The sequence below is a fragment of the Centroberyx affinis genome, unplaced genomic scaffold, assembly GCF_046629955.1.
Source record: "Centroberyx affinis isolate AG114_WGS23_722 - 3 ecotype Tasmania unplaced genomic scaffold, CSIRO-AGI_Caff_v1 ptg003573l_1, whole genome shotgun sequence".
Classification (NCBI taxonomy): Eukaryota; Metazoa; Chordata; class Actinopteri; order Beryciformes; family Berycidae; genus Centroberyx; species Centroberyx affinis.
The window spans coordinates 20001-35508 of record NW_027281503.1 but is presented as its reverse complement, the minus strand read 5'-3'; the positions used below and the strand labels follow the sequence as shown (position 1 = coordinate 35508).

The 15508-nt window shown below is 40.0% G+C and overlaps 1 protein-coding gene across 1 annotated transcript; it reads left to right on the top strand.

Annotated features, from left to right (window-relative positions):
• Positions 1-600: 600 nt before the first annotated feature.
• atp6v0b (ATPase H+ transporting V0 subunit b) lies at positions 601-11663 on the top strand. The gene is made up of 8 exons (XM_071540196.1): positions 601-815; positions 1705-1753; positions 3394-3477; positions 5411-5488; positions 5709-5778; positions 6057-6108; positions 7250-7440; positions 8749-11663. The coding sequence occupies exons 1-8, from the start codon at positions 731-733 to the stop codon at positions 8773-8775; spliced, it is 636 nt and encodes a 211-aa protein (XP_071396297.1). The 5' UTR covers positions 601-730; the 3' UTR covers positions 8776-11663.
• The last annotated feature ends 3845 nt before the right edge of the window (positions 11664-15508 follow it).

The window sequence follows — 15508 nt, the reverse complement described above, 5'->3', positions numbered from 1 at the left end:
GGGAATGTTCACAGAATAGGAACAGATAGAAAGGACCCCTCCTGGTGAATCATACAACACCTTATACATTCATATACTGCACCCACCAGCTGTCAAAACACAGTCAAACATAACCCTACATAGAAAAATAATTAATTCAGACAAATAGCCTACTTTGATGCGCAGTTCATCTTTTTATAATTCATTTGCAAATAATGAGGAAATTCCTCTCCTATGTAATATAGGTATCCCCCCACTGTTTTCATGGTCTTTACACAACTCCAAGGGCGACATCTAGCGTCCACTACGAGCGCTGCACAGGTAGCTCGCAAATTCTCATAATACGATGCAGCCTTCCTAGGACGCATTCGGTTCCAATATAAATGCATGGTGCCTTATTCTCTTTTATGCTGTGTGTTTTTGTACCGTATAAAGCCAAATTGCTGCTTGTCAGGGACTGTGGCAACTGACGAAGAATAAGTAATCTTACCTCAACACGTCGCCGCTACATACTTTCAACAAGGGAAAGAAAAGATAACCGGTCGCAGCCTTCCAGTCGTCACGTCTTTGGTCACATGCTAGTCAAGCTTGATCAGCTGACATAACCCAGCTTCCCCTTTCGATGCTCTTCGGTTTTCCTCCATCGACTGAAGGCGCCTCTAAAACCGCATTATTTACGTTTTTGGGAGCCTTATTGGCGTCAGGTCTGAAAACTGAGCCAAAGATATCTTGCTGATACACCGCCGGATAGATGCTACTGGAGTGGATGATGAACGGACACGCCATTCTTTACACCGGGGTCACTTTGGCCTTCTGGAGCACCATACTAATCGTCGGTAAGGTGGTATTTTCCATCTAACGTAGTCGGAATTATGGTATTCGTGAACTAACACTATATTTGTTAGACTCGCGTATCAAGGACAGTGATTTCATTCATAGATATTGTGGTGTGAATGACTTATCGCGTTTGACAGCTGTCTTGGGGACCCGACTAAACGCTGGCAGGACAGTGGTAGCGGATGGTTCCATCTTGTTAATATCATAACTTGTAACTTAGATTTTAAGGAAGATTCGTGCATATTGACAATTAAAACCTACACAGAAACATTCATTATTGCTCAATAATATCGAAATTAACGTCATACAATATCGAAAGACTATTTCACACCTGTAATTACACACGGCCCGATCTTGCATCCATAGCTAAGTTAATGTCAGGTAGCAGTTAGCTTACATAGCAACTGAGCAAGCTAACTAATGTTCAGACGTTGGACGACAGTGTTTTACGTTTATGACAATCTTAGCGTGACTTTATTTGGTAGGAGACACGATGTGGTGCGAGTTAGCTTTTCTGCCCAATGCATTCAGTCATATAAACTGGCTAAGCAAGCTAGCTAGCTAGCTGTTTCTATGCACAGCTGGCTGGTTTGAAATAGTCACAAACAGGAACTGCAGCACTTCTCATGTGAGGGTGAGCTATCACACTTAGGCTACACTTTCTTTCCATGGCTTGAGCTACATTAACGTGATTCTGCATCATACATGAGACAGGGAACAGGTTATTTTCATGCAGTAATATGAATTCATCTTAAAATATACGAACTAGAAGTCTCTCTCTTCCATATGCACACTAAGCTCAGACATGAATGTGCGACTTGAAAAATTGACATTTTTTTCATGTGTTATGTGTTATTTTAAGACTAATTTCCCTCTTTGTTTCTTTAGGTATTTGCTATACGATTTTTGACCTAGGATTCCGCTTTGATGTGGCATGGTAAGTAGTCCTTGCATAAAGCTGCCATCTGCAATTTAATAAGCATGTTTTGGGTGGCTTTTGTACAAAACAATACTTTATCATGGATTCCAACATGGCTAACCAGGCATTTTCCTTCCGGTGTCACTCATTTACCCTTGAAACAAAATGTATCATTCTCCTGTTGATGTTATTGCCAAGAGAGTGATTTTAACAACTGGCCAACATTTTCATTGTGAGCCACAGTGACAGGTCCCACATGATTCAGTAGTGGAAAAGTGGATATTAAAATAAAGTTTTAGTAAGCTGCCTTGCAATGACAAACCTTAGCTTCAGGTTGTGTGATAGCATATCACCATTGTCAGGTATTGAGTTTCATATTGTTGAGATGTATTCAGGCCCTATCTCATTTCCCTTTGATTTTCCCGTTTGATAGCATGGCACTTATCTGGGGTCACATTACAGAACAAAACTCAAACTGTTTATTTAGCAAAGTCTCAAAAGACAAGAGATTTTTTATTTTGCCATTACAGACAAATCTCAACCTTGGTTTTTCATCTTAAATTTTCTTGTCTTTGTTGTGGGCATCTTAACTGATGACCAGACCTGGAGCTTCTTTCTGATAAAGGCTAACAGAATGAGTCTGTGTGTTTCCCATGTACTGTAAAACTGATACAGTTATACTGTAGAGCAATTTAGGCTCAATAAAACATTGTACAGCAGTAACCTAGAAGCAGGGTGCAGTTTTTTCCAGATCAGCTCACACAGAAGCCTGCCAAAATATATTTGGGGTTGTGAAAGCAATTGACTGTTCTTACGATCCTAATTTGATTTTACGTGTTTAGGAACTGGCCTCTTTTGGCAAAAATCCTAACGTGGATTCTAAAGTGGGAGAGGATTTGATTTTGTATGTTGGGTCTTTCTCTAATGTGGTCCCAGGTTTCCACTACAGGGTGTAATGGAGCTCGTCAGTGGTTCACTCATTAGGCTGCTATCTGACCCTCAATTTTCCTGTAATAACATTACTGTGGTTCTTGTTGCAAATAAATCATTTGCCTGTGCTAGAGTTTCAAATGAAGAAATGGCATAGAAGTTAATTAAGACTTAAATGGTCTATGCTGCTCTTTCACTTGTAAATACTGCACAGCTGACAAATTATATCTTGGATTTTCACTTTTAGCATGTTTAAATGAATCTGGCTTTGGCATTACCCCTTTGCCTCTGCAGTGGAATAGCGAATATTGTTTCCTTTGTGCCTTTTTTTTATTTTTATTTTTTTTATCTTATATCCTGTTTGATTAATAGAATTGCACTGGTTTTGTCACAACCCCAAAGCTTTGACTTGGTGCCGTAGTTAGTTAGTAATCCTCTAATTTCTGTAGATTCTACAGGAAAAGCATAAAGGGAAGCAAAAATGTAAAACTTGAGTTAAACAAAACTGGGATTATGTAATGTCATCTGGATCTGGATCTGTATGTTTCTACAGTGAGGCCTATTTATCTTTGAGTCTGGCTTTTGGTTGCAAGTTGTGGATAGTAAATATGACATGAAGTGCTGAGTACGGCTAAAAAGCTTTAAAATATGATCTCAAATGGTACAGTAATGTTATGCTACTCGTTCATAAAGTGTAGTTTTAATAAGTTGTCCCTCTTCTCTCCCAGGTTCCTGACAGAGACTTCTCCTTTTATGTGGGCCAACTTGGGCATTGGCTTGGCCATCTCTCTCTCTGTGGTGGGGGCAGCCTGGTGAGTACCGAACAAGGAATACAGCTGAAAGTGCTTACTGCAGCCTCTGTCAGGTGTTAGAATGTATAAGCCAGGGGCGGTGGTATATTAAAGGCCTGGATGCACTGCCAGAGGTAATTAACACATGTTTTTTGACGCTCTTAATTGGATGCTCCCATCGCATACTGCTGGTGTGAGATTTGAAGCGTCAGCAGCAAAGTTACCTGCATTTCACACAGCACCCATCATCTCACTGTGATGGTTTAAGTTACTGTAGCACATTTTCTTTAGTAACATAAAAACTCCCATGACCTGTACTGCAGTCTGCTTTTTACTTTTGGAGACCAGCTGGTTGACCATATTTTGTCCTTTTGTGAGTAATTTTCCATTCAAATAGATCAATGGTTATTGTACTTCCATAAATCTTGTGGAAAACACTTCTTAATCTCCAAAATTTACCACAGTTGGAGCAGATATGTCAAGGTTGTTTGATGTGTCAGTTGACACTAGTGTGTGTTGGGCCATTGAAAATGATTTATGTGTTTGAAAATTTTGTTTTTTTGTCACTTGAAAGATTGAAGATGTCAGTTATCCATTTCAAATCCCTAAAGTGGTTGTGAAACACTTTTAAGGGGAAGAGTGAAAATGACTCATCCTTCAGTTACGGCTGAAGTGCCCTTGAGCAAGGCTCTTAACGCCCAACTGCTCCAGTTGCCAACAGTGGAAGATTGCAGTACTGGGCATTTTCCAGCTGTGATCGTGTTTAACAGTGTGAAAGGGGACGTTGCTGAAAAAGCTCAACCTTCCCTGGGTAAATAAAGGTAAAACTAAAACCCAGAATACATGTATTTTAAAGCTAATTTTGGTGTCAGCCACTCAGAAGGAATCACGGGAATGTCTTTATAGATGTTAAAGATCACATGAAGTGAAAAATGGCTTTTTTTGACTTGACAGGATGACAAATCCATAAAAAATACGCCTACAAGAAATTTGTGCTCCAAACAGTCCAAAATTTTTCCTGTTAACACTCTGAAAAGTAGCTTACTCAGCCTGTACTCGAGGCGTGACATTTAGTTTGACGTCTCTTAGTGAGTTTGATGTGCCGCGCTGGGGACTTGTTTGTTGGAAAACATGTATACAAAGCTCTTTTGGGCTTAAGCTCGCTGGTGATTTCAAAGAAGGCACAATAAGCCCAATAATTTACACCAAGTGTGGTCATAAAATCTGTTTCGCTACAATCATATTTGACCACTACTTCTTTGTTCTTCTCAAATAGTATAATCAGTTGTTACAGTCACTGTTCAACTAACTCCCACCATTGTTTCCTTTTTCTCAGAGGAACTGGGGATGAACTGAGCTCAGATTACAATTTCATGTGGTCTTTTATAGAATGATTTCCTCTTTCTGTAAACACTCAGAAAATACCATGATGTAGGATTGTGGAACTGGAAAATCCTAGAATTAGTAATCCAACAACACTCTTGAATACCGTTGACACGGAAATAGCAGGTGAAGCAATAGTCATGGAATCCGTTCCCTTCACTCTACATGGTGCCAAAACTTTTAATGTGTTTTAAAATGTTCCTTTTTATGTTTAGTGCAATAAACAAACCTTTTTTGTCCACTGGTCACAGTGGCTGATGAATTTAAAAATCTGCCAGTCACTTTCACAATTATTATCAGCTAAATATGAATTTTAGAATAGGATAGGACCTTCAAACAATGGTTAGTTACCTGCCAAAGTTGCTTGTAGTGTAGACAAAGCCACCAGCCACAGCTGACATTTACCAGACTGTTTGGCTGTTAATTTCGCAGCCTTTTTCAGATTAGTAGTAAAAGTAGAGATGATGAGTAGTTCTTTGTTGGTGTAACTTCTTAATTCTTTTGTGTCACCTGGTAGTCCTCTGTCATGTTGAAGACGTTATGTTGATTGTTGTTGGTTTTTGTTTTCCAGGGGAATCTACATCACTGGCTCTAGCATCATTGGCGGAGGTGTCAAGGCTCCACGAATCAAAACCAAGAATTTGGTCAGGTAGGCTCCTTTAAGAAAAACACTTCAAGCTGCCCTCTGACCGCTGTCTTGCCTCTGGCTTTTATAGCAACAGAGGCAATGAATTACTCCAGTATTATAGTAACTGTACAGACAACTGTGTAACACCTGACCAGAAGTTGATCTTTCTCCGTTTCTTTCGTTGTGTCTCTGTCTCTCTTTGTCTCTGTCTCTCTTTGTCTCTGTCTCATTCCCTCTCTAGCATCATCTTCTGTGAAGCTGTTGCCATCTATGGGATCATCATGGCTATTGTCATCAGCAACATGGCAGAGGTAAGTAAGAAACCTTTTGTTATTTTGGTAATGATCAAGGATATTGTGCAGTTTGCCCTTTCATCTTTATTTACTGCTGGTGAAAGCAGAGAGGATGACAGACAGGAGGAGTCTTGTACAAGGAACAGCATAGCTGTAAATTGAACCTTGGTCCATATGGGACAGCCAGTACTAACAGCCTTTGCCCCGAGCATGAAGGAAGTTTACTATGACTTGGACAACTGAGCAAGGCTATGTGAGTGATTATTAAAAAAAAATCCATCTCTCTTCTTTTGTAGAACTTCACTGGAACAACACCTGAGACTATTGGAGCAAGGAACTACCAAGCTGGTAAGAAAACAGGCATAACGCTACTGAATACTGGACTTAAAGACAAAATCCACCCTAAAAAAACAGCCACTGACGATGTACCTTGCATTTCTGGGTACCTTGTGTTAGTAGCATAGTATTTTTCATATTCCTGCAATAACTGGCCCAAGGTAGATGGCTTCACATCACTTTGAGATATTTTCAGTGCAGCTACAATGGTGTTTAATAGCAGAACATTTTGCAACTATCTAAAACATCAATGGTAGAAGTCAGTTTTTGGCAGTCAATCCCTCAGAATCCAAGAGCAACGGCTTCTTTATAGAGCCATCAACATTCAACAATCATACAGGGAGATATCTCCACCAACAGTAGCCTCAATAGACCATAATGCAATGCAGCCACAAGACGCGTTGCATTTTGAGTAAGGGACGCGACTCACTTTCTCTCAACTAGAAAAACTTGTATTCTCTTGCTCTTACTCCGCTATCGCTATTTCTCTCCACACCTACAAACATAACCAAAAGTTTTCTAGGGGTTGTTGAAAGTAATTCTGGGAAATGTAGGAAATTACTAACTGAAGTGGAAGTAGATGAGGCAGGTTGAGAGAAAGAAGGTACACCAAAAAAGTAAATTACAACACTTTATCACAAAATAATTCCTAAAATGCACTGAACATCACAGATTGATGATATATAAGAGTATCTAAGGGTGGAATCTTTCCTGTAAAAGTGGGTAGACCTCATACTCATCCGTAAAACTCAATTTACTCCAACATAATGAGACTGTCTTCTTGTGCCATCTTGGGTGTTGGCCTGATTGGTTATGGTTGCAAACGTCAATTGAAAACCTTTTGAAACTTACAGAATTAAGTCAGAAATGTGTATTAAATATGCAGATCTACTGACATTTAAAGACTCAAAATTAAATTCTAAATATTTATGGCATGAAAAGGTTTTTTAAAATACATTAAAATACCCCAAAAATCACATCTAAATCAAACATTACTATTCAAAAATTTGCAAGTTTCAAATTTTACATGTAAATCACGAGTATCAGCAACTCTGACTCACTGACTCCAACTCCTGACGGGGGAACAATGTTTGGTGCCAATCCCACTGTGGCTCATGACTAAATGTGACTGATTTGGCTCCTGTCCCACTAGGCTACTCCATGTTCGGTGCTGGTTTGACTGTGGGCTTTTCCAACCTCTTCTGTGGCATCTGTGTCGGCATTGTGGGCAGCGGAGCGGCCTTGGCGGACGCCCAGAACGCCAGCCTCTTTGTGAAGATCCTCATCGTGGAAATTTTTGGCAGCGCGATCGGCCTGTTTGGTGTCATCGTCGCCATTCTGCAGGTGAATGTGACGGACTGCTTTCTTTTTTATGAATGTCGTCTTCACCATCTTTTGGGGTTTTTTAGGGCAGGAATTAGGGCTGGGCAATATGGATGAAATCAATATCACAATCATCAGGATTATTTTCGCAGTATATATCACAATATATATACAGTATACAGTACACAGTATATATCACAATATGGCTTATGTATGCAAATCATGTTAAATAATCAAGCTGATGTTCACTGGATTTAACTGCGTGGTAACGTTAAAGGTCCCATATCATGTAAAACAAGATTTCCCTTGGCCCCTTTAATATAAAGGAGTTGGATGTGCTATCTAAACATTGTGAAAGTATCAAAACGCACGGTAGCCAACTAAATCCACACAATCCATATTAGAAAACCGAACCTCTAAATGAGGCAATTGGACTTCCGTAACTTTGTGGCGTCACAAAGGTTTGCTCATTATCATTTTTGTAAAAAATGATAGGCTAACAAAGTGTTTTTTTCAAAGCGGTTGAGCGGTTGTCATTGTTTATTACCGGAGAGTTTTCCCTACCTGTAGCTGCCGGCGCTGTGGTGTCTCACGTTTCACTCTTGAAACAGTTAGCCAATCAGAACAGAGGGTTGTTAATATTAAAGAGCCTTAAAGACACAGCGACAGAAACAGCCTGTTCTTGGTAAGGCTCAGAGAGATGCTGGAAAATGGACGTGTAAAAATGGATTGAGTGTTTTTGGTGCATGACACCACACAAACAGCTTTTAATGGACCTCAAGACAGAAAATAAAACACTGGAAAGTGTAGAATATGGGACCTTTAAGTTTGAAACAAACAAAACAAAATTTTCAAATAATATTCCTTAAAATGTTCATACCTCATTTTGTAGTATTTAAATACAAGTTGGTTGTTATCATCAGTGTAAACAACAGAACTGTGTATCACAATATCAAAATATCTTTATATTATCACCATATAGTAATTCCACTGAAAGATGATAAGCGATAACACTGAATTATTGCCCAGCCCTTTTAGGAATACATAGCAGCTGAACACAGACATAGAAGCTCTGGTATCTCTATCTAAAACATCCAGTCTTGTTTATTTCCTTGCAACCTTTCCTTGACCCTTGCTGCAGACTTCTCAGAGGTCTCAAGGCAAAGATACTCTGCTTCCACAAAGGTCTAGGAGTGTGTCATGTCAAAAGGATGATCGAGCTTTTTCAACATATCTCTCAGTTTAGTTGAGCTGTTGGAAAGTGTTAGATTTGCCGTTTCTGCATTCACCAAATTTGTAATAACTATGTGGTTCCATTTTCTTCCTCAGACGTCGAAAGTAAAGATGGGAGACTAGAAGATTTATCCACAAGATGAGAGGATATAAAGACACTGCTGGAAAATAAGACGGATTATTGTGTAAATACATCGTAAATTATTTAAATGTATTTTTTTTTGTCTGTGATTTGTTTTTAACCATCATTTGCTGAAGAGTGGCACGTGCGCAAACTTTTGTCTTACAAGAAACACAAGGGTTTAGTGAGTAATGATATTTTTCATGCATACAACAGCAGTTTATTATATCTCGCCTCACCTTGTTGTATTTAAAGAACCCCATTGCCCTCCAAACAGTTGAGATCAATGAACTGATCGGTAGAAGCAGAAATGTAAATGTTTTGAAGGATCCTTGAAGAAGAATTTGTTTGCCACTATTTCATAACACCAGCCAGTTTGTAGTCGTACAGATGGTGGCTCCAGACAAATGATGGTAGAGGTGTGAGGTTGCATACTTGCATGATTGGTATTCACAACAAATAATAGATAATACAAATGAATCTGCAGAAAGAAAATAACCCCAAAATACTTCTCCATAGCTCATCTTGCTGCATTTTAGCAGTCTTTAGTTTTATGCCATCTACCTTTTTCTGACCACTCTTCATGTATGATTGGTTAAAAATGAGACTATAGAGTATTTGAAAATATTTGTGTGTGCGTGCGTGTGTGTATATGCAGGACACATGATTTTTTTTTTTTTTTTCCTGTGAAGCATGAGGGTGTTTACCGTTATATGTACTGTAGCCTGGTCTGTCAGAGTTGTTGTTTTTTTCTTTTTTTTTGTTTTTGTAATTGTTTGTTTCTTAAAAAGCAAGTGGTCCTTATCCACACAGTGGCCCAAATACAGTATTTATCAGGCCTCTCGCTGTAGGAGTGATGTAGAATCGATGAGGTTTCAAAGAATAGGAGACGTACTTATCCGGGATCACTAGTAAGGTCTGAGGACAAGACAGACTTAACTCAAGAGGCAAAACAGGGTCAGATCTCTGTCGCAGATCAACAGCTCTGCTCTAAATGACTATCCGTCCATGATCCCCTCCATCATTCCATTCATTATGGCTCAGAGCCGTTTTAGCCAAAAACATTATGGCACTAAGATAATCTCCATTTGAAACCCACGAGCCACTCATGATCACAGCTGCCAGCGCTCCCTTATTTCCCCAGAGCCTCCCTTTACCTTTGTGAGTTCAATTTTAACAATGTTTTGATCGTTTTCAATAGTTTTTTAATAGGATGAATTGGACATCAAGTGGAGAATCTGCTTTACTTTCACCGTTCAGTGTTGGCTGGTAGGGTTTTAATGCTGAGTGGTTGTGGGCAGCAGGAATTCTACTCTTAGAAGCTCGAAAGACTCTGTTGCTCCAAAGCATTTTATGCACAAAGATCATCTTTCTCCACTGGCTTACAATGAAACAAAGATGACCATATCGTGAAGAAGGCTTTTAGGAAACCAGGCATGTGGCCACTTAGTTGTGATTGAGTGGTGTCGGTAACAAGTGACTCCAGTCAAAACCAACATCCTCTGCCTCAGGTCACTTATTCATTATTATCCAATCTTAGAAAGGCAAGAAGATTTAGTTTTAATCAAGGCGATTGATACTTGTATACTTGCTTTTCTTCCTTTTCTTGAGCTCGGTATCACCAAATAATCTTTTGCTGGCTGTAAAATCACCATCACTGAAGTAGAAGTCATTAGAGCAGAGAACTTTGTGCTAAGATTTGAATAACCCAGTCCTGTCTCGTGCAACTTTGGGCTTATACAATCTGAGGTGGGGCGGTTCCCAAAACTCTCGGTGAAAACGGCGAACTCCATTGCAGAATCAAAACAACTTCACTAATACTGACCTTTTGAATTCTTTTCTAAGTCTGTAATCTCCTTATTTGTCATTATTTGTATTACAACTGGCTTGTTTTGAATGTACATCTTTACAGACACGCCCATTTGAGAGTATTGTTTCAAATGTTGGTTGTTCCCATCTGTGTTCCCTAATTGTTTTTCTAACATTCCTAGAAGGAGCTAAATGTGTGTGTGTGTGTGTGTGTAGAACAGAGGCATCCAATTTGGCCCTGAGAGAGACTTGCATCTGGGCGGCTAGCAACTTGAGTGGGTGGCAAAATTAGATTTCCGCTACATCACAACACAGCAATCGTTAAATACTTGTCACCCAGGTCTGTGTGTGCTTTAATATCAACTAGTAACTGTACAATGTTCCCAGCTATTTCCCATTGATGTTAACCTGTAAATCTGGGTAAAAGGATTATTTCCCCGAGTTCCCTAAAGCATCCAAACCTTTGGCTGCTAGCTGAGAGAAGAACAAAGATGTGTTGTGTGCCCTAATTGCAGAATGCTACACCATTTGAGTGCAAGCACATAACATTCAGTTTGGTGCCAAGGTTCATGTGTATGACTGTGTGAGACTCTCTAGGAACTAACCCTCTTTATTTGTAATGCATCATTCCACCAGTCGGAGACATTTTAAGATGACAGACCACGGCTGCTTGTGAATCATCTCAAATCTTCCCTTGTAATTTTTCCTTGACCCCCTCTTGTAGAAGTCTGTGAAGGAGAAAAGAGTATAACTGGTGCAAGAGAAGGGGGGGAAAAAGTTGGATTGTCTTTTCTATATCTAGACTCGGCCTCCCGTAAGTGTCTTAGCAGTAAGATCATCTTTGTCCTGATTCTGGTTTACAATGAAGCTAAGATGCTTGTGGGACACCAGGCTCTGTATGCAGCCCTAGGCTTCAGTGACTGTAGTTGATACCGTATGTACATTATGTTGATGTGGTGGTGATTTAAAAAAACAAAAACAAATGACTCATTGTTTTGACATTGTGTATAATAACAAAAATGGATCTTCCTTCTGGCTTCATAAATGTCCTTGAAAAAATAAAATGTTCCAATCAAGATAATATCTGTTGTTCCTGGTTATTTTATCCTTCCAAGCATTTAGTTAGTGTTTTTGTCAGTCCTATGGTCATATTCAAGAGTCCCACTATCATAAGCTGTGGTTGTGGCTGTGTAGTGTGGTAATAAATGTGATCCATTGACCTGACGCAGGCCACAAATGTCGATCGTCAAACTGCTGATCACTTCATTTATTTAACCAGCAGTGATTACTTTTTTCCACTAGATGGAGGAAGAAACCATATTCTCCTTGAACAGACTGGCTAGCACCCTACAGTCCTCAAACTCAGCTTTAGTGTCCCAGCAGTTCGGGACACTAGGGGCTGGTTTCGTGGACAGGGATTAAACCTAGTCCTAGACTAAAGACAAAATTCAGTGGAGATATCCATGGAAGTTAATCCCTGTCTGCGAAACCAGGCCTAAATGTGCCAAACTACTGTATTAATAGCGGGATATTGTGTTGAGAGATGTTGCTGTTAACCTATGGCATGCAGCTACTCACAAATGTGCTAAAAAATTGACCCTTTAAGAATTTAAACTCAACAACCATAGCTGGATTTACACATGTACAGAACATCTTAGTTTTCATGTTATGTAGAACCAAATGACATGGGATTAAAAAGTTAAAATGATCAAAATCACACATTGTAACGTTTAAAGTGAGGACTGAATCTTGGGAAGGTCTTGAATGATTGAATCACCTGGCTTGACACCTAAAAACACAATAGACTATGTGAGAAACCAGGTACTTTTCTTTAGCTTTTTGAAATGTATCTATCATGTCAGGCTTTTGCTGTTCATACCTATTTGATGCTTGATGCTTGATGATGATCTGAACAATCCCAGATCTGTATTGCAGGCTATGCAGCACTTAAACACACTTTGCTGTTCATATATACTTTTGAAACACTTGCATAAACACTACACACAATTATCTAACTATATAAAATAAGTACTCACACACATAAATAGCCTATATGAAATATGACTTTTATGAAAGAGAACTCTACTAATTCTATAATATATTTTAGAAGTATACTATACAGATATCACAACAAAACTTGAAAATATGATGCATTTACTACAAATATACCACTAAAATAAACCACCTCCTATAATTAAGTTCCTACACTAATACGACAGGAGATCAAAAAAAATTACATTGAGTATCATAAGGTCACATTATAGTATGCGACATAAGTCCCTATAGGACTAATATAGGAATATTACAATGTTTTTAGTAGTATGTGTGTATGTGCAAGTCTTCCTCGTGTATTTGTGTGTGTGTGTGTGTGTGTGTGTGTGTGTGTGTGTGCGCGCGCGTGCGTCTGGCTGAGAAAGTAGGGTTATTTCCCTCTCATGTCACCAGCTCCCCTTGTGTTAGAGGAGCAGACTAAAAACGGATTTTATGGACCATCCGGGCTTCCGTAGGCAGCAGGAGCGAAGGGACCTGCTCGCTGCCACAGCCTGAGAGCATCCTTTTATTTGCCTTCATATCATCCACACCAAAACACAACGGGATGACGGAAAAACATGAAGATAGCGTTTCCTCACTCCCGGTTTGCGGCAGAATAACGTTATAGTCTACGTTAGCCATTTGGCGGGCGTAGTGCTGCACAATATGAGGCTTTTTTCCTGATAAAGAGCAGGCATAATAGCCTGTCTGTGGAATGAAAAGAACAGTTTTCCTTAGCAGAGCGAACTAGGCTGAGAGCCACTAGCTTTTAATGCTTTTCTTTTTTTTTTTATTCACCACAACATTTTTTCCAGCATTTGGCAGCGAAATGCACGCTCACATTTTCATTTGCGAGACTAGTTTTTTTACTCAGATGATCTGAATAAATTGAATATTCAATGCTGCTCCAGCAAAGAAGATGCATGGATAGGAGAATGCTCGCTTGACAACATCAAGGTAGGTGCACACTCTCTGTTTCTGGGATACATTGCTTCATTCAGCATCGCATCCACGCTTTCTTTTGTTTCCATCCAGCCTGCATACAGTTATCCTGCCATCTTGCAACCTTCTGCATGTATTGATCTTTGGGTATGATGGAAATATGATCGTATGCACTGCCATCCCACTCCCCCTTTGTTATCATGCACATTTCCACGAACTAGCAGCATCCTCAGACCCGCCATACTAGGCTTCACTCAGCCTCCCTGCAATGTTCTTCTAAATGAACCACCAGAGCTGCGAAGCCTATAGGCTGATCAAAAAAAACAAGGTCCTCTTTGCATATGGTTCAAATTGGGGGGTTTTGGGAGCTGCTAAACCCAAAAAGTTAAAGTGCAGATGTGGCAGTTGTCAAGCGTTCTGGGCACTATTTTTTCATCCATCTGCTCACAGTGAAGATGCAAAGACAGTATGGATCCTGTCTATTGTGCATGAGGCCACTCTCATCTAAAGGTCCAGTAACAAAAGCACACTGAGAGCAAGTAGAGGCAGGGTGCACAGCCAGTACTGCACTGGAGAAACAATATATAGGAGGCTGCAACATGCAAGCCTAACCTAACCAAGCGTTTACGCTCAAGCCACATACCCAGACCGTAATCACATCTGACATCTCTCTCACTTATGGCATAGCATCTCTGTAGGGGTATTGCCGTGTAGGCTGGATTAGCAAGTGGACTGGAACTACCTCGCTTTGTGCAATAAGTAAGTTGTCCATTGCAGAGCGGGCTCCGGACTATGCAGACCACCCTGGAAATGGGAATTAGTGGGGTATGAGACAGAGATCAAACCACTTGGAAAGTGTTTGAATTGAGCCTAATATTCCTTTTTTTTGAGACAGACTGTACAAAGCATGTTTGCTTGTCATGTTTCTTATTGTGGAGAGACATATAGGGTGGACCCTGTGTGTTTTGAACTGTAATTTAGTGTGAGCATCTACTGATATTCATGGTAAAGAGGTACTTAGAAAAAAAAGAGGTACGTAGTATACCAGCTCCCAACTATTTGTTTACTTCAGGGCTGGAATGCTTTTACAAGGGCCGAACCGGCCCTTCCGTAAGTAAAGTCACCATCAAATTACTCCTGCTTCACAGGAATCATTTTACTGTGAATTCAACTCGGTGCATAACAATTTGATTTACGTACACTGCATGTCTCATATACACAAATCCAGCGTGAACGATGTGAATGTTTCCTGCTGTATGTGTAACCAGTTCAGTATCCCAGCGCTTACAGCTTAGCACAGTGAAGTTCAATTCAATCTAGTTTGATGTTAATGTGGTCGCCTCTTTTGACCAGCTGCTGTGAAAAGCTATTGTGTGTTATCTGTGACCCACTGTGCCTTATCTGTGACTAGAGGCCTATCAACAGTGCACAGATAGCAGAGAGATGGTTATGGTGTCAGCTGGTTTAATTACAGGTGGCAGGTTGGCCCTCTGCGGTTCAACAGACCGTCCTGCGATTGAAAGGTCAGAGGTTCAATCCCGGGGAAAACCAGTCTGCCCATCCCTGTTGAAAATGTCCTTGAAAAGACACCAACCCCTCGCTTGCTGCAGGGCTCTGATACATCTGGTGATTTCCATAAATATGTGTGTGCTTCTCAGTGAAAACAGATTCCTAAGTAAAGGCTTGTCTCTGTGGTATTTTTTTTAAATGCTTCAATTGCTGAATAGTTCTGGATTCACTGTGTCCCACCGGAGACGGCCCTCTGCTCCGCTGTGCTGGTGCATCAAAGTAAAGACTAGCTGAAAGTTTATATCTTCATGATTGCTTTTTTGATAAAAGAAAAATGAAAAATGACCCTTGATGCCCTGCAATAATGTTTGAAACCTTCAGCCGAAAAACAACTTGCTGTGACTTGTGCCTCAGTTGACCGGAGCATGTTGTGTATTTGTTGTA

Bases quoted from the DNA above. Each gene is read 5' to 3' on its own strand.
- atp6v0b (XM_071540196.1), top strand. From the start codon at position 731: ATGCTACTGGAGTGGATGATGAACGGACACGCCATTCTTTACACCGGG. The intron at 816-1,704 runs GTAAGGTGGTAT...TTGTTTCTTTAG, and splicing joins GAGCACCATACTAATCGTCG to GTATTTGCTATACGATTTTT. The intron at 5,489-5,708 runs GTAGGCTCCTTT...TTCCCTCTCTAG, and splicing joins AAAACCAAGAATTTGGTCAG to CATCATCTTCTGTGAAGCTG.